The sequence below is a fragment of the Microtus pennsylvanicus genome, chromosome 5, assembly GCF_037038515.1.
Source record: "Microtus pennsylvanicus isolate mMicPen1 chromosome 5, mMicPen1.hap1, whole genome shotgun sequence".
Taxonomy (NCBI): Eukaryota; Metazoa; Chordata; class Mammalia; order Rodentia; family Cricetidae; genus Microtus; species Microtus pennsylvanicus.
In genome coordinates this window covers 9,599,154-9,626,866 of record NC_134583.1, presented here as the reverse complement: position 1 = coordinate 9,626,866, position 27,713 = coordinate 9,599,154, and the positions used below count along the sequence as shown (strand labels likewise).

Sequence of the window (27,713 nt, the reverse complement as noted above, 5' to 3'; positions counted from 1 at the left end):
CTCCAACAGGGACCATGTCTTGAGCAATTCTGCTTTATGATTCAAGAGCTTTACCTTCATGTCTCCTGGGTCACCATTGTCCCTTATGAAGGGGAAATAACGTAGAAACTTTGAGTTGAAGCAGCTCTAATTTTGTCATTTTTTTTTTCATGCAGTAAAAGAACGAGTAGCAATAGGTGAAGTAGTTTTTACTATTTACTGAGTAATTGCTTTGTGCTTTCAGCATGCTTGCTTCCCTGTCACAGATGAGGCCCAGTGGCTGAAAATGTCAGAATTACTTATACTGACAGTTGGGATTTCACAGAGGGCCTGTTGCCCTTTGTGTGGTGTGTGTCAGCTTGAGATTAAAGATACAGTGACAGCTGTCAAAGAGTTCTGATACACTGCTGGAGGTCAGAAGAATAAGAGGGAAGACAGATGGGGGAGAGATAGGAATGTTATTACACATCTGTTGAGCTCTCGGAAAACTCCATATACAAAGCAAATACATGGTTAGGAGTCAGTGTACAGAAGAGTAAGGATATATTTATCAGTTTTTAGCAAAGATTTAGAACACCTTTGGTCACATATGGCAATGTTTTATTTTTCTAGGTTCTCCGACATCATCACTTTCTACTCTCAGTCAGGCTGCCGTACTCATTGTTCAGTACCTACAGCGAGGTCTGAGTTTAGACAAAGCCTTTTTTGAAGCATGCTGGGATGTGTATGTCTGCTCTCAGCACTCAGCAGCAAACCGGAAGGTACTGTGAATGGATTATACCACCGTCTAAGTTGTAACACTGAAGTGGAGGGAATTACTTTGTGAATGGCAACTTTTAACAGAGTTGACTGCTCTCTTGTTGTAGAGATCTGTTATCTAGGTTCTTTTCTGGAAAATGGTTTTAATTTAAATATTCCTTTCCCTAAACATTGGTAAAAATTTAACTAATGTTATTCATTAAAGAATGTGTCTAAGAATTGTTTATTGGTGGCTGTGTGAGCCTTGGAATCTCTCACGCATTTGTCTGTTGGGTGATTTTGATAATGTCACTGTGTCAGTGCTCTTGACTTGTGTTTCACATTCTGCAGCTTGTGCAGGCTTTGCTGGAGAGTCATACTTCATCTCTGCAAGCTCGGGAAACCTGGGGACACTCCATTCTTGCCACAGGGCTGTGGCCAGATTCTGTGCCTTCAGCTCTCTTTGCAACAGAAGATTCTTGCCTGTCTGTCGTCCGAAGTGATGGGCAGATCCTGGCATACTGCCTCAACAGGATGAGCATGAAAACTAGCAGCTGGACAAGGTCAGCAGAGCCTTTAGTGTGTTCTCTTGGACAGCCTTTGCAGAGGTCAGCCAGCCCAGCATTTGTGACCCCTTATTATCACATTTCTACTGTTTAATATGGCTATTATTATCAGTCCCATTTATTTTAGAAGTCTGATGAGTAGACTGATGAGCCAGATGTTCTGTTTATGGCTGTTATATGCTCATAGAGAGCAACCAATCAGAATGTGTATCCACACACTAGGGATGGAATCCAGGCAGAGCCTTTGTCGTGCTGAGCGTATTTCTGCCACTCAACTACACCCCATCCCTAACTGTGTGTCTCACTGGTTGGTTTGGTTTTTGTTTGGTTTTTTTGTCTTTGCCTCTTCATCTCTTTGATATAGTTATTTGCAAAACCATTATCTTTGAGTTTTTTGAAATGCCACGTGAAAGACTGTTCTGATTCCAGCTTTTTTCTTTCTGTGAGTTGCAGGAGTCAGCCTCTCACTTTGCAGGACTTAGAGAACATTATGCAGAGCTGTAACCCTGAGAACCTGACATTCAATGCAGTGGAAGTGGATACTTACTGGGTCGATGAACCGGAGGTTTTAGCCGTGGCTGTTAAATTGCTCATAGAAAGAGCAACCAATCAGGATTGGATGCTCAGAGTTAAATGGCTTTGTCATTTAGCCAAGAACATACCACAGGGGCTCGGTGAGTAGCAGAGCTTGAATTGTCCAGTGGAGGGGTCTACATATGCTTCCCTTGTTGGAGCACCTCGGCGATATGTTGGTCTGTGACCGCACTGTTGAAGTTATAGCTGGGAAACAATGAACAGCTGTGTTGTTGTAAAGTAGCTGTTAGATAGGGACATGTCTGCCCCTTGTGTATCAAGAGAAATGCCTCAGTTTGTCTTCCTTTTCGGGTCAAAGGGAAAATATACTGCCTCGTGTTACCCCCCTTTTCTTTTTTTGGTCTTTCTTTGTGTAGCCTTGGCTGTCCTGGAACTAGATACCAGGCTGGCCTCGACCTCAGAGAGATCTGCCTCTCTGCCTCCCAAGTTCTGGGATTAAAGGCCCATGCCACCACACCCAGCTGTATCATGTTACTTTTAGCATAAACAGTTTTTTTTTCCTGTACAAACATTTTCTCTGGGAACACCGTTGGTTTTAAACATTTATTTTTCCTTAAGATGCCCAAATTACTAATCCTGATTTTTGTTTGTTTTTATTTGTTTGAGACAGGGTCTCATGTAGCTCTGGCTGGTGGAGAACTCAAAAAGGTATATCAGTCTCTGCCTCCCAGGTGCTGGGACTAAACGCATGTGCTACCATGCCTGGCCCCAATTCTGTTTTCATATTGGTACTGCTAGATACTTGCTTAATTTGTCATCTGTTCAGAGCAGAGAAAAGACAGTAACAATGACAATCCCTGCCTGCACTGTGGAGTGTAGGACATGGAACTTCTTAGTCATTCACATGCCTTGTAAGCAAAGTGGAAGTTCCAGAATTGCTTTCACTGCCAGCACCAAGGAGACAGAATTGTGCCCCAGGCTTGTTGGCCAAGCAGTATAACCTAATTGGTAAACTATAGACAAAGAAGAGACCCATCTCAGAGGAGGTAGATGGTTCTGAGTGCCCAAGCTTTCTCATGTGCACGGACCTGCACATACCCCCATTAAAAAATGTCAGCCTTAGTAAATGAATGTATATGACCTCTCTGCTTCCCAAGAACTTGTAGATAAGCCGGTAAACACATATCTCTTGTTTAGTGACATTGGTATCAAAATATTTGTAGAGAATTTTGTGATATTTTTGTTTCTATTGTTTTATATGATTGCTAGAGAGAGTAACACAAATGAACAGAAAGAACATAAAGTCTTGGAAGTTCAATAACTTGTAAACTCCAGTGCTTCATTAGCCCTAGCCACAATTCACTCGTTTCTGTATAGCTACTGTTTGACTGTTTTCATCATTGCAGAACGTTCTTTAGGCACTATGGCTCTGAGCCTTAACAATACCTCTCCTTCCAGAGTCCGTGCAGATTCCCCTGGAAGCCAGTGCCACTGCTCTTAGAAATTTTTACTCAAATTCCCTCTCGGCTGGAGTCAGTAATGTCTTGAAAATATTACAGACAAATATAATAGGTATGTACCTGCTTTTAACAGGTCCCACCATCACCATGTGTTTCAGAAGACTTGATATATGCAGATGCAAACTGTCTTCAAAACTGTTTTGTCTATCATCTGAAGGGGTTGAATGGTATGCTAGGAAGAACCTGAGAGTGTAAAGATGAAGTCAGCTATGTTAGAGAATGACTGGTAGAAAAATGAGACAATGTAAAATTTTTATTTCTGTCTCTTCCACTTTGAAGATTTTTGTTTACTATCATATTAACTAAAAGAGTTTTCGCATAAAATATTTCACTTGAGAGAAAACTACACAGGATCATTTGCTTCAGATACAAAGCCTTGATAACACGAGTTAGTCTTCAGTATATTTCTTCTTTTGATAATTAAGTATTCGTTTGAAAGCTGGGATCACATGTCCACACTGACATGCCTGGCCAGTTCTGGTTCTGAGATGGAGTCTTGACGTTACTCAGGCAGGTGCTTTGAGCCTGGGCACAAGCAGTTCTGCCTTAACCTCTTCAGAAGCTGGGCTACATAATCATTACCAGGCATGGTCAGCGAAATGGTTTTAAGCAAAATAATCTTGAATTGTTCTGTTTTGTATTTGAAAGAGGAGAGTGTTAATATTCTAGGGTAGGAGGAGGTTTTGGTCCACAGGGGTGTTTGATTTTGGAAAGAAAGTAGAGAAGCTGCTCGCTCTGTATTTCTGCAGTGCCACAGACTGGAGCTACAGGGTTCTATTCTGTTCTTCCCATGAGCCTGTGTGTGGTCAACAGGAAACAGTGAAATAGTCAGCTTAGACTTTACAAGTCAGGCTTGTTAATTGTACAATTTTTGTCTTTCTTTAAATTAGATGACTTTGTGATCCCTCTGGACCCCCGGTGGAACATGCAGGCTTTGGACATCATTAGAAATTCAGTGGACTTCGATCCACAAGCAGACCAGTCTCAGCAGCTCTTTGCCCTTTTAGAATCAGTTGCAAACAAGTAGGTGAAACCTAAAGCTTGAGACACTCTCATGGCCTTATCTACTATATAACAAATACAGGTTATGTGGGCTTTAATGTTATGAAACAAACAGTAGGTGTTAGATGTGTTCACTCAGCATTAGTGGTGGGCATTATTTGAAAGCTAATCTCTCTCAGGATAGTTGTGTTTCTTCTGCATACAGGTCCCACAACTTTCCATTATCTACTCATGCTCTCAGACACTTGCCTCAGTTGTCATCCTCAGACACAGCAGACAGGAATAACTCCTGCAACTTAAGTAAACATCCATGTAATTTTTTTTTTTTTTTTTTGCCTAGGCAAGTTCTTGGTTTTGTTTTACCCCCAAATTGGCCATATATTTTAAAAAATAAATGTATAATTAAAATACAGTATGTATTGTATGCTGGTATGTAATAATGAACATGTGATTTTGATGAATCTTCTTGTAAAGTGAACCCATGAGTATGATTTATCACAAATGCAATGATAGTCACTACGCAGAGTTCAGGTTAATGTCAGACAATGGAGTAGTCTTAATACCAGTGTTTGCCATCTACCTGCCTCTTTTGCACCCTTCCCCTCTAGTCCAGAATTTGCAGACAAAGAACGGGCTAGATGAAGGGACTGATGATGCTTCAGATTATTTCTGTACTGTAGTTGTAGATCAGTGGTAGAATACTTTTTATCTAGTATGCCTGCTACCCTGAATTTGGTCCCAGTACTATGTGCCCTTGTCCCCCCCACCAAAAAAAAAAAACCACAAGTAAACAACTTTGCTAATTCCAAAGAAGTTCTGTTAACCAGTAAACATTACTTCATTCCAGGACAATTATCTATCTTGACCGGGAAAAGAGGATATTCACTGAAGGAAATTTGGTGTCCATTGGTAGTAAAAAGATAAGAAGCAGTGTTCTGAGGATGTCTCTTGAATTCCATAAAGGTAAAACATTTTCCCTTTTGCATTGTGGTTATGCTGTTGCTGCAGTTAGAAGACATACTCAGCAGCTACTGCTTTTAATTCAGTTTGAAATGAACTATATCCGTCACTCAGCACTGGTTGTCCCAGGTGCTCAGCTACGTGCTGCTTACAGGTCCTCACAGTAAGCCTTTGAAACTAAGTAGGTTCTCAGCTCATGAACTAGGAACATGAGACACATGCAAGTTCAGGATGCGATTTTTAGCAAGTAGAAGAGCTAGCACTTCAAAAGCAGGTTTCTTGGCTCAGAATATCTGTGCAGAAATCAAAACGCTATGAAGATATAAATATTTTAAAAGCTCATTTTTGATAACCTAAATTAGCGTCATTTGAGGGGAAACACCCTCACCAGATGGGCCCAAGGGCAAACCTGTGGTAGCTTTTTTAGATGGAATGTGGACTGAAGGTCCTGATGTTTTATCACAGTGATAAAAACCCTAAGAAACCGCCCAAATACATGGGCACTGGGTTCAGTGTTTTGCATTTTGTTACTTTTTAAAAATTATATATACATACTTACGTGTAGTATTTTGCTTGCATATATGTGCGTGTACCACGTGCTTCCCTGGTGCACTTGAAGGTCAGATAACAGCTGTCATATGGCTGCTGCAACCAAACCTAGTTCCACTGAAAATGCAGTAAGTGCTCTTAACTGCCAAGCCATCTCTCCAACCCCAGTTTTTTTGTGTTTAAATGTAGGTATAAAATGTAATTTTGCTATGTTGCTTGTATTTTCCACTAAGACATTTATTAACATCTGGTATTACATGCCTCCATAATACATACAAAATATGCTTTTGATTTTGAGCTTTCTAATAGACATTTGTACTAAATATAACATTAAAATTTATGTTGTAATTTATTGTTTAAAAAAAAGCCTGAAGATTAATAGAATGTTCTTGTTTTATTTGTGTTGACTCTTAAGATCCAGAGAGCTATCACAGCCTGCCCCATGAAATTGTGGCCAATCTTGCTGCTTTTTTTGAACTTTGTGATGCACTAATCCTGCTCTGGGTACAGTCTCCTCAAGGGATGGTTCCTGACACTCATGTCAGTAAGGTGAGGCGAGGCTTTTTTACCTTCATTGTTTCTAAAGAGTACATTTTGACATGTATATTTTTGTAAAACGGATATATAACAATCAAGACAGGAAGATACTTATTTTCATTCCTAAAATCTTCCTTGTGTCCTTTTGTATTTCTTTCCTCTCTTTATCCATAATCTATCTGTAATCACCATCGAATGGAATTGTACAGTATAAATCTTTGGTCTGGCCACTTTTTTATTACTTTGACAGACATAGTGACCAACTTCTGAAAGAAAGCATTTAATTGCTTGCTTACAATTTCAGAGGATTCGTCCATGACCATCATGGTGGGGAGCATGACCTCAGGCAGCCAGGTATTACTGCAACAGTAAATGAGAGCATATACCTTATCCCTGGGTAGGGGACAGAAAGAGTCTGAGCCTGGCTTGGGCTTTTAAAACTTCAAAGCCCACCCCCAGTGACACAGCCAATCCTTCCTAAGTAGTTCACCTGCTGAGACTAAACATTGCAATATATGAGCCTTTCTCACTTGAACCACCACAAGATGCATTCATGTAGTTTGATGTTTAGCAGGTTGTCTTCTTCTAGAAATGTTCTACAATTTATCCCTTTGCCTATTAGTGTACATTTGGGTTTTACAATTAAATTCTAGTTTTCCTATGCTTTCTTATCTGTCATTGTCACATGTGGATTAAATAACATTTTAATTCCAATTTATTCTTGTAAATTTAATAAAATGTTTTAGTCATAGGGCCTTTTTTTCCATAAAGGTTACCAAAACCCACAGAAAGGTCTTGTTTGTATGGTGTGTCTGTCAGTATTAAGGACCATTTAGTTCTATTAACACCAATGACATACTTTAATAAAAGTAGACATTTTCCAAATAGAAATTAGATCACTACTTCTTTTAAAGAAGAAAGCTGGGTTTCCCGTCTGCTTTCTGCAATTAGTCATATGGTGTCATGTGTATTTAAATCTGTGAAGGAAAACTGCTTCCTACACTGGCTTTTCTATAGTTGAGGAGGTTGAAAAAGAAGTAATACTGTTTATGGCAGGCATGTTCTTTAGGGGCACTTCACATCCCTGACAGATGTGTATAGACTGAACCAGTGTTGAACTTTTCTGCAGTGCAATACTCGTCTAGTTTTAATGTGTGTGTTTGTATTGATAGTTTGAAAAGGTTGATCATTGAATTTTGATGTACTTTTCCCTATGAGTAAAAAGTCACAAATTTCATCAGGAAAAATTTAATCACAGGGAAACTGTCAACCTCTTGGTTTTGCTTGAAAATCCAGTTCACTTCACCCACTGTATGTCCTGTTTCTACACTCATAGATTGAACTAACTTTAGGTCCAAAATAATACATTTATTTTCTATTTAATTTGGCTCTTTAATGAGTTGGGTTGATGTTGACTTTGTAAAACTGTCTCCCCCCTCCCAAAAAGTATTTCTGTACTGAACATGTACAAATGTTTTTTTTTGTTTTGTTTTATCGTCTTTTTTTCTTTTTAGACACATATTTTATATGTGTGTGTGTGTGTACTTCATGTGTGTCTGATGCCTGTGGAGGCCAGAAGGCACCAGATCCCCTAAAACTGTAGCTACCATGTTGGTGCTGGGAAGTGAACCCAGGTTCTCCTCAAGAGCAAGTGCTCTTGGCCAGTGAACCAACCCCCTCCAGCTCTTTGTCATTATTTGTAAAGGCAGTGTAGCAAGTTTTACATAGCATTCCATTGACTCTGTCTTACAGATAATCTAGAGATGATTTAACATATTTGATGATAAGTGCAGGTTATAGGCAAACCTGCTCGTTTATTTGAGAGGCTTAACCATACTTTGGAGTCCAGAAGGGGTCTTTGGAACAAATTCCCTGAATTGAGTGAGGAGCAATTATATTTTAAATGTTTGTTGCTGTCCTTTTCTTTTCTTTGGTGGGTGCACCTGCCCCAAGTTTGGGTCTTTGGAACTATACCCAGAACCTGATGTGTGATAGGCAAGTGCTCTACCATGCATCCCTAGCCTCCAAATAGCTTCTCAAAGGGAAAGGTTTACTTTGTGTGTGTTCAGTATGATTTTTGCCACCAGTTATACCTAATCAGTTTATCAGGCAGTTTTTAAAATTTGACCATTAATTTAAATTTCAATTCGTTAAACAAAGTAAATAAAATGTTATGAAGATAGCTTTAACCTCATGAAATTTATAAAAGTATCCACTGGAGGGAAACCATTTGTAAGATGCATAAATTCTGCTAGCTAATTAAGACAGTTGAATTTTGAAAGTGAGCAAAATAATAGAATAGACGGGCTCTCCAGACATACAGAGACTAGAAGAGCTGGGAGGGTGTATCAGCAGCAGCTATTAGGGTTGTAGATGGAGATGTTAGCGAAGTAAGCACTCCGGAGATACAGCTGCTAGTTAGGGATTAGTGTGCAGAAGGGGAGTTATGGCAGCAGTGACCCCCAGCAGAGCGGTCTCACACTGGCCTTGGACTCACAATCCTGCTTTCCCAAGTGCTGGGATTGCTGGTTTGCACTACCATTTGCAACATGTTGCGTGTCTTTTACTAACCGATTGTCATGGTTTTTCTTTGGTTTTAGATCTTAAGTTCTGTGAAATGGCGGGACCGGTTTTGGACTGTGGCTGATGCGGTGACATTAGATGCCCCAGGTCTGGCTTTGCTTGCCCTCCACTGGCACTGGGTTTTGAAACATTTAATCCATCAGATCCCCCAACTCCTGGTGAATCATGAAGACAAGTAAGACTCCTATTTTGAATGGTAATGTTAATATCTGTAATGTTAACAGATAAGAGGACTTAAACTGAAAACCGTTTCATCTTGCTTTGATGTATTTCCTTAGCATATTAGTAAACACATTACATTAAAATGTAAAAATGTAGAAGACTTTTCATGGTATCCAGCTTTTTCCCCTTTTTCTTTGAAGATATTATAAAGAGGTACAAACTGTCTCCGAGCACATCCACAGTTGTCTGGGCACCCCAGCTGGCAGCTTTGCTGGCATCAAGAAGCTGCAGGCGTTCCTGGGACGGCCATTTCCTTTTAAGGTACATCTGGAAACATGTGGTCAGTGAAACCCTGGGGTTCTCCCGAACCTGGAAGCTCAGGTAGACTTGCTTTTGCTCCAAAGCTAGCTCTTCATTTCATCCGACAGTGCTCCTACTCACTCTTGAGGCTGGGTGGAGCTGCATTCCCTGCCCCTGAGCACACAAGCTGTGCTAGGCTACTACAGAGCGCTTCCTTCCAGCTCTTGAGTCCGCATTCTTGGGTTTATTTCAGGACAAACTGGTAGTGGACTGCTTTTCACAGCTGCAAGTCCTTAACAAAGCCCTTGTCATCAAAGAACAGCTGCCTGTCTTTGGGGAGTGTGGGTGGCAAGAAGACATTAATCGTCTCCAAGTGGTTGCTTCTGAATGGAATTTGAAGAAAAGTCTCCTACGGGCCTGGGGATTGATCCTCAGAGCTAACATTCTGGATGGTGTCAACCTAGGTAATATTTTCTGGTGTCTGGTTTGTTGAAGCTATCTTCTTCCTTGTTGCTCATAAAGTTTCCCCTCCAACTTTAGTCATTGGACTGAACTCCACAAGTATTGTTCAGTTATAGTATTAGATTTGTAGAAATTAATATGAGTTTATGCCAGGCGGTGGTGGTGCACCTTTAATCCCAGTAATCTGTGTGTTCAAGGCCAGCCTGGTCTGCAGAGTGAGTTCTAGGACAGCCAGGGCTGTTACACAGAGAAACCCTGTCTCAAACAAGAAAAAAAGAAGTTAATATGATTTTAATAGGAAAAACTTAAAGTACATGTTGACCAGCTAACTCAGGTTAATATCAGGGACAGCAGTGCTCCCAGGTGTTGGGCATCTAGACTTGGACTTAGAGTACTTTGTTCTAATCCATGTCTTTCTTTCTTATTGGAATTGAAGATGAATTGAAGACTCTTGTGAACACTCAGGGTTTGGAACTAAAATCCAGAGGACTTTCATGTGGCTTCCTGGAGAAAGCACACAAGACTTCTTCCCCATCCCAGCCAAGCTTCAGCTCTTTAGTCCACCTCAGCAGGCTCGTTCAGCTGTGGCCTGCAACTGAGTACCTGGCTATGCTGTGGCAGTACAGAATGACAGCTGATTTTGTAACACAGGCTTGTCTGAGCCGGTAAACACTTTTCCATTATTCTCTAAAGGATTACAGGTTCTCTTGTTCCGTTATCTTGTGTGTGTGTCTTGAGGAGGGATTGCTGAGGCTCAGGGAAGTCATTGCCCTTTTAGAAAACCAGTCTTCCTGAGAATGCTTTGATTGCTTTGGTCTCAGGCCTAAACCCATCAAGTGCTCACCAGTACCATAGTCTTTGTGTTCCACCTTCCCTTATAAAGTAGTTCCTTGATAGTTGGCCCCCATCTTCTCCCTGTTGATTTTTGGAACAGGTCAAGCAGACACCCGCAGATGGATGAGGAGATCAGTCACCACATTGCATTTTGTCTCAAGCACACGCCAATTGCGCCTCAAAAGCTTTGGAATCTTTGGTCTTTACTGCATTATCCAAAGGTAAAAACCAAAATCAAGAGGAAAATAAGCCTCCTCTTCGTCTTGATTAATCAGATTTCTGTGGCATTGACTTTCAGCGCTACACATTGTAAACTTGGATTTTCAACTTCTGCATTTAACAGAGATGTTGGACAACTCTGTTTAGGGGTGTTGGGGATTGTCTTGGCTGTCCTGGAGCTCACTTTATAGACCAGGCTAACCTTGAACTCAGACATTGCCTACCTCTGTCTCCTGAGTGCTGGGGTTATGTGTGCCACCACAACCACTGGCCTACAGCTCTTATCACAGAAATAGCCATTTGGTTTCCAATAAATGATGTAGTAATATTGACTACTTAAAAATTCCTATTTGGCTTTAAAAAAAAAAGTCTTAAGTGTTTTCTTGCCTCCCATGTTGAATGTGAATTCTACTAAAAATGTGGTTAATATAATTTTACTAGAACATCCTTAAATTTTTTTTAAAGATTTATTTGTTTGTTTGTTCATTGTGTATACAACATTTATGCCCACACACCAGAAGAGAGCGCCAGATCTCATTACAGATGGTTGTGAGCCACCATGTGGTTGCTGGGAATTGAACTCATGACCTCTGGAAGAGCAGCCAATGCTCTTAACCACTGAGCCATGTCTCCAGCCCCATCCTTAAATTTTTAAGTCATATTTTATGTATTTCCTTTGCTGATGTTACAACGGTGTGAATTAGTTTACTTTCTGCACAGGTTTATACAGCATCTCATCTTAGTTTATAAAACTGCAAGCAACCTACATAATAACTTCGATAAGATAATTGAGAGGACATTGAAATTAGGATGTTTAGAATTAGTATCTTTTAAAACACCACTGGAAGCCAGGCAGTGGTAGCTCATGCCTTTAATCCGAGCACTCAGGAAACAGAGCAGGTCGACAAAGCAAGTTCTAGAACAGCCAGAGATACACAGAAAAATCCTGTCTCGATAAATCAAAAAAAAAAAAAAAAGCCGCTATTGGGTATTGATGTATGTTAAGTGGCAGACTTGATAACCTGAATGATGGAAACTTTTTCAAATTTTCTTTTACCTCTAGCTGTCTGCTAAAGAGCTTTCTTGTTTGTGGTCAGAGTTATTTAACTCTACATTTGGGTCTTCCTGGAGCAGTATGGTTACCACAGATCCAGAGTATTGGCTGACGTGGAGCCCTCTGCCTGACACACCGCAGCAGGAAGTGCCCAAGTCCCATGTGGACTCCACGTTGAAGGTTTGTGAGGATAAAAGTCATAAATGCCTGTTGATTCTGTGAACTGATAACTTACAGAAGTGACTGGGATCCTTTGTTTTCTGAGGAATATTAAGCTTACTGTCCAAATCATGAATGACTTAATGTAATTCTGAGTTATAATCCTTTAAAAAGTCATTTAGTAAAAAAAAAAAGGTCATTTAGTTTTTCTGTGTGTGGTAGTACTTGATTATCACTTGTATTTTTCTTTGATGATTCTTAAGATTGTGCATCTTTTCATGTGTTGTCAATTACACCCTGTTGACTATGGTGCTGGCAGTCAAACTTAAGGCCTTATGTGTGCTGGGTACCACTGAGTAGCAGCCTCCAGGCCTTAGCTGATTGTTTCACTCTGGACTTTTCAGTCTTACTCATTTTCTTCTTTTTACTTTTTATTGAAAAGCATACTTTCCCATATAGTATATTCTGATCAGTCTCCCCTTCCTCGTCTCCCAGCTCCTCCCTCCCTATTCTTTCAACTCCATGCCTTCTTTCTCTCTAGAAAACAAACAAGCAAATAAAAGAACAAACAAACCAGAACAGAACAAACAGGAGAAAAGAAAAAGCACCAGAAACACACACATACAGACATTTAACAAAGATCTTTTCATGATTATCAATATTAACACTTTCCCAATATGGCTGGAAGTATGTTTCTGAATTTCTATTGGTCTGTAAGATTTGATTGTTTCGTGACACTCAGTTTAATGATGTTAGGTATGCCAGTCTCTTTCATTTTCCTGGCTTTTGCATGTAACACTTAAAAATGACTTCTTTCATCAGTTGTAGGGTAAAAATGATTCACTATTTTCTCCTGTGTCCTTGTTTTATATTTAATCTTGGCAGTATATCTTTTCATTTATTTCTTAATTTGTTTATTATGTGCATGTGTCTTTGCCAGCGTGAGTTGACCATATGAGGTCAGAAGGTGTCTGCCTCCCTGGACCTGGAGCTCCAAGCATTTGGGAGCTATTGTGGATGCTAGGAAATGAGTCTGCTCTTTACTACTTGTCTGTCTCTCCAGCCACCTTATCTGTGTGTCTTGTTTTCTGAGTTAGGAAAGCAGCCTTTTCTCTTTGTCTATAAATGATGCATCCTCTCTACTCTTGCTTGAAGTGCCACCTTTATTTCTATAGATGTTCATGGAATTCTTTTTATGTCTTTGGTATGTTTATTGTAACCGAAGCTAATTGATAATGGCTTTTACAAAACCTCTCACAAAGCCTCTGATGATAAATCTTATGGATTCTCAAGAGCCGTGTAGGATGTACTGTCTTTTTCTATCATGTATTGACCACGTGACCCTTGTTGTGGATGGCTATCTCTGTGTCTCACTTTGACAGACTTTGTGTCATGTCACCTCTTATGTCTCCTGTCTCCTTTGTCTACTTCCATCTCTCAGTTACTTGGTTCTCTTCTTGTTGTTCAGGGCCCTGGCAGCCTCTGCAGAGCTGTTTTTTCCAAGTGTTGCTTCAGTGTGTTAACAAGCAGCAGCAGAGCAAGCCACTGGGACATAAACGGCCTGCCCCTCCTGTCTTCCTCACACGTCACCCTGGGGGAGTGGGTTGAGAGAGCCCAGCAGCTCCAGGACATCAGCTCGTTGCTGTGGACCAACATGTCTGTGCCTTCAGTAGCTGAATTCAGGTATTTCTCCCCTGGAAATAGTCTGTAATGCTGTCGTCTGCTTTCTACCATGTGTAGCGAGGGTTCATTCAGAACTGCCTTCTGGTAAGTGAAGGAAGGTGAGGGGAGTTTTTGTATAGATTAACATGCTTGCAATCCATAACAGGCTACTGTGAGTTTGATTCCGGGATTTTAAGAATATTTGAGCCGTTGGGTGGTGGTGGTGTATGTCTTTAATCTCACGCAGCATTTGGGAGACAGGCATGTGGATCTCGGCGAGTTCCATGACAGCTAGGACTGTTACACAGAGAAACCCTGTCTCAAAAAAAAAGGAAACAACAGGTTATAAATAGAAAATCATGCAAGATTACATGAGAAATTCACCTTTAAATAATAACAGTCTGTGGTTAATAGTTCCTAAAGTGAAAGTGTATAGTCAAGGAGGTTGTTTGAGTCCCTGCCTCCGTAAGTGCTGTGTTGTGTGTCCCCATAGACGCACAGACTCACGGCTCCAGGGGCTGGTTCTGTGCTGGCACCTGCTCGGCCTCACGGAGCTGCTTCCCGTGCACCAGCGGCAGAAGTACATGCAGAACTGTGAACGACTGCTGCTTGGAGACAGCCAGGCCTTCCAGCATGTGGAGCAGACTCTCGGGAACATGGGTGGTCAGGAGGCACTGCCCAAAGAACTTCTCTGCCTCTTGCTCGCCTCCCTGCACTACTTTTCTGATGAAGTGGAGAGTAAGAAGAACCTCCCTGAAGCAGCCCTGCGCGGGAGACTCTGGGTGAGCCTTGGCTTACTCCAGATTCAGACTTGGCTTCCCCAGGCACGTTTCGACCCTGCAGTGAAGAAGGCATACAAGCTCAAGTATGCCCAAGAGGAGGTAAGGGCCAGGTGGAGAGCCTGGGCTGGGCTGCCCTGGCTCACTGAATTTGCGTTTACTTACTCCTTTGTGCCCTATAAGGCTGTTTAGAGCGGGGAGAGTTCTCACAAGTCTTGTAATGACTGCATTTTCTTCTAAGATTTTTGACTTGACTTAGCAGAGGGGAAACAGGCATTGTCAGAGAAATAACGGAATAGTGTCCCTAGACCCTAGAGATTGTAAGTGTAATTCAAATAATATGGCCCTTGCTACCACTTGAACATCCAAACAAACTGAAGAAACTAACATACTAAGATAGATACATGTACTTTATTTTGAAGAGGAGCTGATAGGGGATGAAAGTTAGGCAGCTATAGGTAGACACTTAATTTTTTTTTTTTTTTTAAACATTTTATTTTATTTATATATAGAGTGTTCTGCCTGCATGTACACCTACAGGCCAGAAGAGGGAGACAGATCTCATTGCAGATGGTTGTGAGCCACCATGTGGTTGCTGGGAATTGAACTCAGGACCTCTGGAAGAGCAGTCAGTGCTCTTAACCTCTGAGCCATCTCTCCAGCCCGACACTTAATATTTTTGTGGTATGAGTAATACAGTTCCTTTTGCCTAATAGTTTTGAGTTGAGTGACCCAGGCCTTTGGGTCATTCAGATCCCTATCCATCTTACTGTTCTGCCCACACTCAGAACATTGTCTTCATGTGCATGGTCGCCGCTGTGGCCACAGAAGACCATTTGTTGTTTGCTTTTCCAATAGTTATGCCAGCTGCAGTGTGAGTGGAAGACCCGGAACCTGTTATCCCACTTACAGACTGGAAGGGACCTGGAAGACGAAATGATTATCAAGCACTCTCATCCACACATCAGGTAAGGCAGCAGAGTGTGTGTTGGGGGTGAGAGGTAGAAAAGGTAGTAAGAGATTGACTACTGCATTGCAGTTATGTTAATGTGGTGGTGACATAGCTCAGCTATATGACCAGTTAGATCCAGATTGTTCATTGTGGTCAGGAAGCAGGTATATTCAAAAAGAGGGGAAAGATGCTGAAGGTTGGACTGAAGAGATGATTTAGTGATAAAGGATGTGTACTACTCAGGCAGAGGACCCAACTTGATTCCCATCACTCACATTGAGAGGCTCACAGCGACCTGTAAGTAGCTTCGGGGTATCTTGATGCCTCATGCCTCTGGCCTCAGCAGGCACCTTCTCTTAAGTGAACATACCCACATATAGACACACATACACAATGTACATATACACAATTAAAGATAAATTAAATATTTTTTAATGTTATTGAAGGCCAGATAGTGGTGCCTTTAATACTAGCACTGGGAAGGCAGAGGCAAGCAGATCTCTTGTGTTTGAGTGGTCTGTGGAGTGAGTTCCAGGACAGCCAGAGCAACACAGAGAAAGCCTGCTTAATGCTATCCAGTCTGTGTCCATAAAGCAAAGGCAGATTGTTGGATCAGCCTCTGTCAGTGAGCTGTGGCAAGGCTTTGATGAGATGTATTGAAAGTATTTTTCAAACATGTGTGGTACTCCATGAATGCTTAAAGATGTTACCCAGTCTCATTATCATTGCTAATATAACCCTCACAGTTCTTATTAGCTAATGTCTTCATTGTCTTTCCCAATTTGAGGGCCCAGTCTAGATTCGCTGCTTTTCTAACAGCATTTGTATGTTGTGTTAATTTTCCTTCAGGTTACTTCCCCAAAGGATCAGTCAGCTGGAGAATGTAGTTCACAGCCTGTCAAAAAAACAGGCCTTCAGACCCCACCAACCCAGTTATGAGTCCTTGGTACAAGAGATCCACCACTACGTCACTAGCATCGCCGAGGTCGCTGCCGTTCAGGACCTGCTCGTGCGACTCCTTCAGGCCCTCCACGCAGACAGATCAAGGTCTGCTCAAGTGCTCCAGAACCTCTTAAAGGAGGAGGCCTCTTGGCAGCAGTCCCATCACCAGTTTAGGAAGCGACTTGTAGAAGAGTATGCCTTGTATCCAGACACTGTCGCCCCACTGCAGGCATCTGTCTTGCAGTTGCAGCATGGCATGAGGCTCGTGGCATCTGAAGTCCATGCCTCCCTTCACAGCAGTGTGATCTGTGCAGAAAATCTGGGGGCCCTGGCCATGGCTGTGCTAGCTTTCCCGTCTGTGGGCCCCAGTTTCCCTACCTATCATGCTCATGCAGATGCTTTGTGCTCTGTGAACTCAGTGGAAGCTCTGCAAGGTCTGGGGAAACTGATGGTCAAGCGCTCAGGAGGAAAGGAAAGAGAAGGCAAGAGCCAGCAGCAGCCTTACCCGACCCGGGAGCAGTTACTGATGAATGCTCTCCTTTACCTGCGTTCCCATGTGCTGTACAAAGGCGAACTGGATCAGAGGGCCCTGCTGCTCTTCAGACATCTATGCCAAGTAAGCCTATTGCCAAGAGGACTGCCTGCTATGGTAGAGAATGGTTGGGAAGTAGGTTTTCATCTGATGCTTCCCTTTTCTCCATTGATTACAAAGTGTGTATAGGAGGTGGGGGCGGGGGCTGTGCTGTGTTTTTTTTTTTTGTTTGTTTGTTTGGTTTTTTTTGAGGGCCTTGGGTATTTCTGACCGCCCTGGCACTCATTATGTAGCCCAGACTTATGGCACCTATTCTACCTATTACTTGAAATCTTAGGTCACAGGTGTGTACCAGCATAGCAAGTGTGCCCAGCTCCCTTCAGTCTTTAAAAGATTAACTGGGCCCTCCTTTGTGGTGTGTATTATAAGCATTTTTTTATTTTATTTTTTTTTAAATATTTATTTATTTATTTATTTATTTAGTATACAATAGTCTGTCTGTGTGTATGCCTGCAAGCCAGAAGAGGGCACCAGACCTCATTACAGATGGTTGTGAGCCACCATGTGGTTGCTGGGAATTGAACTCAGGACCTTTGGAAGAGCAGGCAATGCTCTTACCCTCTGAGCCATCTCTCCAGCCCCTATAAGCATTTTTTTAAAAATAATATAATATACCTCAAATTTATAGATTTTACTTTATAACAATAGCTTGTTAAGAAAGTAATATTATAGTATAGTGACCTAATACTCAGCAACTGAAAGAACATGCTGTTCAGGGTTGATTCTGTGCTCTGCGTGCAGTGTGATACTTAGTCTCAGGTCACTAGAGCTGTGGGACACACAGCAAGGCACCAGTGCGTCCATCTGCTTAGTATTCAAACCCAATAGCACTTGGTAATCATTCCTGCTTGCTGCATTATTTACCTGTCATATATTTCCTCGCTAATTTTCTCATCTGTGCATCCATTAAGTTACTTTGTACAGTTAATACTTTATTTACTATTTTGGAGAGAAAAACAGTAAATCTCATAGAAAATAGTCTTGCATCTTTGGGTAACCTAGAGAACAGGATTGATTATAGGACAAAAATTAAGCCTGTGCTGAAGGTGTAGCTCAGTTGTGCTGGCCCAGCACACCATAGGACCTAAGTTTGATTCCTTAGTACCTTCTAAACCAGGGCGCTTACATACAGACCTGTCATTCCAGCACGAAGATCAGGAGTTATCCTGACCTCAACCAGTTCTGGCTCACCTGTGTCAAATCCATTAGCTCTAGCTCTTTATCTTTAAAAATTAAATAAATATGGGCTTAGCTGCTTTTCCAGAAGATCTTGGTTTGGTTCCCAGCACACATGTGCCTCTTAAAACCGCCTGTAACTCTAGTGTCAGGGAATCTGATGCCCTCTCGTGGCCTCCTAAGGGCAGAAGTTATGCACATGGTGTATAGACATGCATATAGGCAAAATATCCTAACACATAAAAATTGAATCTTTAAAAACATAAATATTTAATCCTACTTCTTAGGCTTTTAATTTAATTATCTTTCTTTAATGATACCTACTATTTCCTAAACCCTCAAAAATTGATGGCAACACTTGGGCACACACCCAATTAATTCCAGCATTTACTGAGTAGAGGCAGGAGGATCAGGAGAAAACCAGCTGCACTACATAAAGAGTTTGAGGATAGCCTGGGATACATGAGACTTAAATGAAAAAAAGAAAAGAAGGGGTTGGAGAGCTAGTTGAGAAGAGTTGGATTGCCAGCACTCACGTGGCATCTCCTAATCATCCTTGACTCCAATTCCGGGGACCTTTTCCTCTCAGGCCTCTGGATACCAGGTACACCCAGTGCACAGGCATGCAGGCAAGCAAAATATCCATTCATATTTAATTAGATTGTAATTTTAAAAGACCTACATTTAAAAAAAACTAAACAACAAGAAAAAAACACATGTTGGTTTCCTTCATTTAATACATTTTTGTTGTTGGAGACGATTTCACTGTAGTCTAGCTGGCCTGGAACCTACTACTTAGACTGCTCTAGCCTCTGCCTATCATTTATAGTTTTTGCCAATTTAAGGACCTAAAATCTGAGACAGCAGGGCATTCAGGAAGTGTCTAGCATAGTCTGATGTTGAACCCTAGGCCTTAGGCAGCTTGCTAAACTGCCCACTAAGTGCATTCTTTGTCCACTCCCTCACCCCCTTGAACAAAAAGTATACTAGGGTTAGCTGTACTGTGGCATACTTGTAGATCGCTGAAATTGTAGCGGTGCAGAAGCCAGGAAAGTGATGATGACCCACAGCTTGAACAAAAGCCCATTAGCTCTCTGCCAATGTTGTTTCTTAGCTGTTGTCTTATGTTTGGGGGCCCTTAGTACCTTCATACATGTGGGAAGCCAAGATTGATAAATCTTGCCTGTGGTCCTGTGAATGCTTCCTTTTTCTGCCCGTATGACCTTTCAGGAGATCATCAATGAGTGGGATGAACAGGAGCGCATAGCCCAAGAGAAGGCAGAAGAAGAGAATAGCCTGTACAGATACCGAAGCAGGAGCTGCAGGGCAGCCCTGAGTGAGGAGGAGGAGGAAGAACTTGAGCTCAGAAAACTCTTCCCACTGCATGAAAAGGTAGCGGATTATGCTCTGTGGCTGTATTCATTATTTCATTTATTTCATTGAATGGCCCTGTTCTCTTGACCGTTCATACTCCTTCTCTCCATTTTCTGTAGGTTGTAATCAAACTCATTGTTCTATTGCTGTTTAGGACTTTGCAGATATTTTGATAGAACAAACTCTAGAGGAGAAAAAAGGAGCTTCAGAAAGGCAAGAAGAGGAGGAAGCCACAGACCCAGCTCTCCTGTCCCAGAGTTCAATGCAGGCAGTGATGCTGATACATCAACAGTTGTGCCTCAGCTTTGCACGGTCCCTTTGGTACCAACAGACTGTGCCACCACATGAAACAAAACACTATCTCAGCCTGTTTCTATCCTGCTATCAGACTGGAGCATCTCTGGTGACACACTTCTACCCTCTGATGGGTATGGAAATTCTCCTAAATGCTCTTGGGAAATCAAAATGAGTAGATGATTTTGCTATTTCTGGAACAATTTAAGATAACGAAATTACCATTTTCATTTAGTTTCCTGTTCCTAGTTCCCATAGCTTAAAATTTTTAAATCTTGATTTAAAAGTCTACAGTAGTACAGATTTTCATTAGTAGCCTATGAGAAAAGATGTGGATTTGATTTGTGTGTTGTTTTTTCTTGAAGTGTTTCCACTTTTTCTCTGGTTGTTTATTTTATATGATGCTAAGAGTACAACCTCAGTACCTCACATTGAGATACATTCTTTGTCTCTAACTTCATATATGTTTTAAAACAATCTGGGAACTCAGCAATTCTTTGCAACTCACGGAATCTGGTTTGACATCAGTTGGTTGCATGATGTTTCTGACATGAAACTTGCAATTACTCCATTGGAAAGAGCCTTTAGTCCCAGTTAGTTCATTGTTTCTGACATCTTTATAACTTCTTGTTAAACAATCTTATTGAGTTCACTGACTTCCCATGATCTTGTTACCTTGACAGGAGTTGAGCTGAATGAACAGCTCCTGGGCAGTCAGCTTTTGGCCTGCTCTCTCTCCTATAACACTCTGTATGGGGAGGCATCCTCAGACCTGATGATGAAGCCGGACGGGCCCTATGATTTCTACCAGCACCCCAATGTGGCAGAAGCCCGGCAGTGCCAACCTGTGCTCCAAGGCTTTTCAGAAGCTGTCAGTCGGTTGCTGGAGGACTGGCCAGAACACCCTGTACTGCAACAGGTAGTGCAACCAGCTAGGAGGAGGAGTGAATTGCCCAAGGACCTAAGTTTGCCCATAGGATGTGGCCTCAAACTGTCTCCAGTGATGATGTCTTGCATATTTGTACATAGACAAAAGGCTTACCTCTAACTCAGTAAGATCTTCCTCAAAAAATAGGGTAAACATGTCAGTTTCAGCAAATTTTACAGTAGCTCTTAATATAGGGAATAATAAAGTCAGAATCAGTCTTATTTCCAGAATAATACAATTTATAAGAGATTTCCTTGCCATGCAGTGGTGGCGCACACCTTTAATCCCAGCACTCGATAGTCAGAGGCAGGCGGATCTCTGTGAGTTTGAGACCAGCCAGGGCTCCACAGAGTCTCGGGTAAGATGGGAGGAGGATTTCCTTCAGTTAGGTTCCCTTCCACAGTTGTTTTTATAGGTATTTGTGAAACACAGAGTAAATCTATGTCAGGACTCTTCACAGTCAGTCATTGGCGATTCTACTCAGATACCCAAATCTTTTTCTTTTTTTTTTTAAGCTTCTCGTTGTAATGGACAGAATTCGTGGTTTCCCACTCTCCAGTCCCATCTCAAAGCTACTGAATGGCTTAGAGATCCTTCTGGCAAAGGCACAAGTAAGATGATTTCTTTTCCTTGTTTTAGTTTTTGGTATTTTGACAAGATTTCTCTTTTGACACCGATGTTAAAACAAAAGGGTACAATTTGGTTTGGAGAAAGATGAAGATTTTTGGTCTTTAAGTTGAGGTGAGATTGGTGCCAGTTTGGAGGGTGGGGCCTGGTGGCCAGGGCTCTAAGGAACTCACTGTGCGGGGACAGTGACAGCCTGTGATCATTCTCCATCCCCACACAGCCTCTACATTGTCTGCTGTCTTCCCACTTGACAGAAAGTAGTCAGGTGAATTTGTTCAAGGATCAAAGCTAGCAGCAGGAATTCTGACACAGCCACAAACTCTGCTTTTGTCTGTCTCTGACTTTGACTCTATTGTGTTGTAGCACAAGACTGCTTGTAATACGGTAGCGATTGGTGTCACAATGGGATTTGTGGTTGGTGAAAGTTATGGGCCCAGTACTCTTCTCTTAAGGAAAGTCCAGGGTGTTATTGAGGGGGAAGAAGTAACTAAGGGTTGAATAATGGCAACAAAGGGTCCTTGTTTCTTTAGGATTGGGAGGAGAATGCAAGTCGAGCATTGTCTCTCCGGAAACATCTTGATTTAGTCACTCAGATGATCATTCGGTGGCGTAAACTGGAGCTGAAGTAAGTGACCTCCCCCCCACCCCCCCGAGTTCATGTGTACCACGTGGCAGTTAGAGGTGTGCTCTAATCATGGAGTTTAAAGCCAAGCTTTAAGCAGACCATACATTCTACGATAGCAAACTGAACAGCTTCTCCATGACCGTCTGTAAAAATGGTGAATTTTTGCTATTGTGGTAGTGCACATCTTTAATTCTTGCACTTTGGAGGCAGAGACAGAATTGCTGTGAGATTGAAGTCAGCCAGGGCTACATAGTGAGGATGCTTCCCCCACCTCCTCAAAAAAGTGAGCATTTACATGTAAATTTGTGATTTCAACTGGATTTACCTAAATGTCTCTGTCTCCCACCCTGGTCAGTTGCTGGTCAATGAGTTTGGATAATGCCATGAGACGCCATACTGAGAAATCCACCAAGCACTGGTTTTCCATCTATCAGATGCTGGAAAAGCACATGCAGGAACGCACAGAGGAGCAGGAAGGTAAGGCCGGTGACCTTTGTGGGCTCTAGAGAACCAGTCATAAAGTTACGCTGTTCTGTATGTTTAGGAACTAACTCAGTGTAAGTTAGTAGTTAGCGTGCTTGAGTTAAAGCTGCTTCATACTAATGTTTTATAATTCGCAGCGAGTACATTTAATACATAACTTTCATACAGGTTTTATGTGGAAGTCAGTCACTGTAACCATAATCTTTGTTCAGTTTGGTGTGGTATTGCCTCCTTTGATGCGTAGTAAGTACACTGCCTGCATTTTAGGGGCGGGAGGGATGGTTAAAGGCACATATATGTTTTGTTCTTTGACTCTAAAGATGACAAGCAGATGACCCTGATGTTGCTGGTCAGCACATTACAAGCATTTATTGAAGGCTCTTCACTGGGAGAGTTCCATGTCCGACTCCAGATGTTACTGGTGTTCCATTGTCATGTCTTACTGATGCCACAAATTGAAGGAAAAGGTGAGGATTTTTTTTCCTCATTACCATGTACTGTTCATTTATTTTGAGACTTGGCCTAACTATGAAGCCGTGGCTTGCCTAGAGCTTGCTGTCCTGTGTAAAAATTGCTGATATCAGGGATTAAGTCATCACTACTTTAAATTGACTATAAATTGTATATTAATTAGAGTTGAGGCATAGTGTCTTGATTTTATGAGTTTTAGATAAAGAATTTAAAGGATTGGTTTAAAGAGGTTGTCAGTAGATCTGCAGTAAATCTGTTAGAAGTTGAAATGAAAATACGGCAGCAACCTGCAGTTTTGAGGAGTGCTAAGCTCAGATATGTTAAAACAAACTTGACTCTGGAATGTGCTATAATTTTATGGCATGGGTAATGGAGAAGGCTCAGGGTGGCACCAGAAGCAATATAGTGAATGTACTATGTTTGTTTCCTTTTTCATTTCTTCCAGATTCACTTTGCAGTGTTCTGTGGAATTTGTACCATTTTTACAAGCAATTTCTTGACCCAGTCCAAGCTAAAATTGTGGAACTTCGCTCCCCCATAGAAAAAGAACTTAAAGTAAGATTAGTAAATGTCATAATTACCCTTGAGAGAACAAAATCAGCCCATCCTTTTCTTTAGTTCTGTTCTTTGATCGTTATAAGAGTGAGGCAGGGACAAGGGGAAGAGGCCACAGACGCTTATTAGAGAGCTACCACAGGGAAGTCTGTGTGCCAGGTTACATGGGACATGTGCCATGAAGTGCCTTAGGGCAAGGAGAGTCAGCAAAGAGTAGGACTGAAGAGCCAACGCTGAGATGAGGACCTTGGCTAACTTGGTGATCTGTAAGCCGGAGTGCCTACCAGATGAGTTATTGGTGGTAGTATCACCATTGGTCATCATTTTGTTTTATTTTTGTTTGTTTTTCAAGAAAGGGTTCCTCTGTGTAACACTCCTATCTGTTCTGGAACTAGCTCTGTAGAGCAGCCTGGCCTCGAACACAACAGAGATCCCCCTGCCTGTGCCTTCCTGAGTGCTGGGATTAAAGGCGTGTGCCAACACCGCCCGATGATCATCATTTTTTCATTGATTTGAGGCAATTACATGGTTCCCCTTTTAGTTTTCTATGTATTCCCGAACACTTTTTTGGTTTGGGATGCTATAGCCTCCAACCTTTGACAAGTAGGTAACATAGGGAGAAATGGAGATGCAAGCTTTATAAAAGCCTTTTCCTGATCTTCCTTTGTCTTTCAGGAATTTGTGAAGATATCAAAGTGGAATGATGTCAGCTTCTGGTCTATTAAACAATCTGTGGAAAAGACACATAGGTAAGTTATCTTTTAAAACTGGGAGTGACCTTTCAAGCCACGATTCTGTAGGGTAGGCTGCAAAGAATACAATGTTTGCTCTTGCTGGCCTGTACTATGCTTATGCTTCCACGAACAAAATTGAAATGCAGGAAAAATGTATGCCTTGGGCAGAGCAGGTTATGTGCCCAAAGGGCTGGTCTTCTACCACCTACCAGCTGGTTATCTTGAGCAAAGCAACACCATTGTGGCTGGCTTCCATGTCCTCTTGTAGAAGAGGTGGGGTAACAGTATTTGGCATATATTTTCTCCTAAAAAATCCAAAATAATTATGAATACCTAAGGAGATCAGAATAACTATAAAAGATAAAAGGTATTGTATATGTGTATACGTATGCATTATAATTCTTTGCTTTCAAATTCCCTTACAATGGTGTGTTTTTAACCCTTTATCTGTTATTGTTTGAGATCAGAACCCTCTTTAAATACATGAAGAAATTTGAAGCTGTCCTGAATGAACCCTGTCAGTCTTGTCTGGTAGAGAGCAACAAGGAAGAACATCCTGACTGTTTGCCAAAGCCAACAAAGGAAACTGAGACATCGCCCATTCAGAGTCTGAACAGGGCACTGAGGGAGACCCTGTTAGCACAGCCAACAGCACACCAGGTACTAACTAGTCCGTGGATGCTGCATGTTTAATCCCAAGGCAGTTAAACAGGATCTTTCTGGTTAGGAGATGACCTGGGAACCAGACAAAGAATGCCTTTGGGATGTTCTTCTTTGGATCTGTATAGCATTTGGTTGTTTGCCTGGCCATGCTACAGAATTAGGCAGAAACCACGATCCAGTCAGTTGACTCAGCGGATAAAGTGATTGATCTCGGAATCCACATAAAGGTTAGAAAGAGAGAATCAACTCTGACAAAAATTCTGTGACCTGATTGCATCTAGACACATGGGTACATCTACAGATAATAAAACGAGCTAGTGGAGCGGAGTAGGTAGATGAGGAAGCTGCCCAGGGCCTGCTGAGTTCACGCTGTAAATGCTTGCTTGTGCTTCCTTGCCAGCACCATGTTTGAGATGCTGTGCAAAATTTCTGGAAATGTAAGTGACAGAGCTCTGAAGTGGATGCTGTCAGGTGGCTGCTCCTGCCACCTATCTTTGGGTGTGAGGAGCATTGCTCCAGAGAGTACTTTTACTGAGCTTCCCATCCTGGGATTCACAGAGTCACCAGTGAGGTCTCTGAGCTATTTTAGAATCATTGGATAAGTATAGTAACAAGTGCTCATATCTCCATATGCTGGCAAATTTCTATAGACTATTTATCAACTCTCTGCTGCCACACTCGGATCAAAATTTTTGATTGCTGATGGTGACAACATATGGATTTCAGGATCGGGGGATGCTAGTGATGAAAATGTGCCACAGTGGATGAAGTTTTCCCTTTAATTGATATTTGACCTCAACACCTGTGAACTGTCCTTGGGACCAGGAAGATAGGGATACACAGCCCATTTGCCTTGATTTGTACCTGAACACATTGGTTTGGTACCATGATGACCACAGTCTTACTGTTCATTGTATCTTGTTAGGTTAAAACCTTATGACATGCTAGGTCATCCACATACAAAAAAATAATTCAGGTTTCTAAACATCCACATATATGTGCTATATCTATTCCTGAGATGATGAATTTGTGTTTGCTGGACAAGGAGGAATGCAGAAGTTGGCGGATCTCTGTGAGTTTGAGGCCATCCTGATCTACAAAGCAAGTTTCAGAACAGCCAGGGCTACACAGAGAAATCCTGTCTTGAAATTAAAAAAAGAGGGGAGGATGTGACTGTTGCTCTGTTTCTTGGTAGGGAACTAACCTGTACTGTCTCAAAGACTTCCCTTACAGAGCGGTATCAGCTCGCTGGTCCTTTGTCTGTGGAGGGAGAGCTTCTGTGTCGCTTGCCGAAACTCTCAAAGCGAATGAAGAAAATATGCCTGGTGTTTATGAAGAAGAGCCCCCTACCTTACCTAGTGGAAAGCCTTGACCAGTTTACTGGTGAGTGCTCACAGCCAGGGCAAAAGTGAGACTTACTCTATCCCCCCCCCACACACACACTGCCCATGATGGCTGGGAATGTGGGACCTGTGTCTCTTTTGACATCTTGTATACTATTTAAACAAGTGTGTTAAAAATCAAAGTCCAAAGGCTGAGACCTGATAATAATGTAGAGGATCTTAATTTCATCCTTCTTTCTTTGCGTGCAAAGTCTTTTTTCTCTGAGACAGGGTGTCTCTTTGTAACAGCCTTGGCTGTCCTAGAACTTATACCATAGACCATGCGCTCGAGAGGCAGAGGCAGATGAATGAGTCTGTGTGGGTTTGAGGCCCAGCCTGGTCTACAAAGTGAGGTTCAGGGCTATTATACAGAGGAGAAAACCCTGTCTCAAAAGAACTAAATAAAGAAATGAATTAGAACTACAGATAAGTGCTTCTGAAGTTGTATAGATTAAAAGAGCATTTAGCTTATACTAACCTATAGGGAAGGAATGGAATACAATTATCAGAAATTCTCCTGGATGATTAAAATTCATGGTATAATGAGCTGCACAATTGGTACTCAAAAATAGGTTTGTGGGGGTTTTTTGTTTTGTCTTTTTTTTTTTTTTTTTGGTTTTTCTTTGGTTTGTTGGTTTGGTCTATTTTTAAGAGATACATTATTTTCCCATTTCTGTGCATTTTTACAAGTGTAGTTCAAACGATTGAACATTCGCCAAATGCTAGGAACTGTTAAGAGTGCAGGTGAAAGAGGAATGGTACTTACTGTAGCCCCCATGCCACAGGAGCTCCTAGACATAGAGCAAACATGCACACATTAATAAGGCCTTGGGATTTTATGTTTTCCCTACAGGTGAAGTGGTTTCTTCTGTAAGTGAGTTGCAGAGCTTAAGTGTGGAGCCCTCTGCTGAGAAAGAAAAGCAGCAGTCAGAAGCCAAGCACATTCTCATGCGGAAGCATCGCGCTCTGTCGGATCTCTTTAAACACCTTGCACAAATCGGTAAGGGATGCTCCTGAAACACTGAAAAGAGCAGTTACCAGCTTTCGTGTTTATTTTCAGGTTTTAGGATGTGCATGTGCGCCATGATCTGTGCCGGTACTAATAGAGACCAGAAGAGCGTCTGTTCCCCTGGAGCTGGAATTACAGTTGAAACTGAACACAGGGTCATCAGGAAGAGCAGCAAATACTCTTACCCACTGAGCCTTATCCCCAGCCCCTGTAATCAGCCTGGGGGTAGTGGTGACATGGGTGATTTGGGGAGACATGCCTGAAACATAAAGTACTAGACAGAGTTGTGGAATGTCGTTCTAAGAGT

At 41.8% G+C, this 27,713-nt stretch overlaps 1 protein-coding gene across 3 annotated transcripts in view; it reads left to right on the top strand.

The window, feature by feature from the left end:
• The window catches only part of Mdn1 (midasin AAA ATPase 1), a 125,118-nt gene that overhangs the window by 66,432 nt on the left and 30,973 nt on the right, over positions 1 to 27,713 (top strand). For all 3 annotated transcript variants that reach the window (XM_075971270.1, XM_075971269.1, XM_075971268.1), the window contains exons 47-75: positions 592 to 740; positions 1,069 to 1,280; positions 1,737 to 1,957; positions 3,276 to 3,389; positions 4,228 to 4,360; positions 5,187 to 5,302; positions 6,264 to 6,397; positions 8,986 to 9,143; positions 9,331 to 9,451; positions 9,684 to 9,894; positions 10,329 to 10,557; positions 10,827 to 10,947; positions 12,009 to 12,179; positions 13,627 to 13,841; positions 14,314 to 14,701; positions 15,458 to 15,567; positions 16,401 to 17,109; positions 19,492 to 19,653; positions 19,790 to 20,063; positions 20,613 to 20,848; positions 21,373 to 21,468; positions 22,015 to 22,109; positions 22,465 to 22,586; positions 22,913 to 23,059; positions 23,509 to 23,618; positions 24,294 to 24,367; positions 24,820 to 25,012; positions 26,236 to 26,398; positions 27,251 to 27,397. In XM_075971270.1, coding sequence (XP_075827385.1) covers positions 592 to 740; positions 1,069 to 1,280; positions 1,737 to 1,957; positions 3,276 to 3,389; positions 4,228 to 4,360; positions 5,187 to 5,302; positions 6,264 to 6,397; positions 8,986 to 9,143; positions 9,331 to 9,451; positions 9,684 to 9,894; positions 10,329 to 10,557; positions 10,827 to 10,947; positions 12,009 to 12,179; positions 13,627 to 13,841; positions 14,314 to 14,701; positions 15,458 to 15,567; positions 16,401 to 17,109; positions 19,492 to 19,653; positions 19,790 to 20,063; positions 20,613 to 20,848; positions 21,373 to 21,468; positions 22,015 to 22,109; positions 22,465 to 22,586; positions 22,913 to 23,059; positions 23,509 to 23,618; positions 24,294 to 24,367; positions 24,820 to 25,012; positions 26,236 to 26,398; positions 27,251 to 27,397 — 5,331 coding nt within the window. The remainder of the gene's footprint in view (positions 1 to 591; positions 741 to 1,068; positions 1,281 to 1,736; positions 1,958 to 3,275; positions 3,390 to 4,227; positions 4,361 to 5,186; positions 5,303 to 6,263; positions 6,398 to 8,985; positions 9,144 to 9,330; positions 9,452 to 9,683; positions 9,895 to 10,328; positions 10,558 to 10,826; positions 10,948 to 12,008; positions 12,180 to 13,626; positions 13,842 to 14,313; positions 14,702 to 15,457; positions 15,568 to 16,400; positions 17,110 to 19,491; positions 19,654 to 19,789; positions 20,064 to 20,612; positions 20,849 to 21,372; positions 21,469 to 22,014; positions 22,110 to 22,464; positions 22,587 to 22,912; positions 23,060 to 23,508; positions 23,619 to 24,293; positions 24,368 to 24,819; positions 25,013 to 26,235; positions 26,399 to 27,250; positions 27,398 to 27,713) is intronic.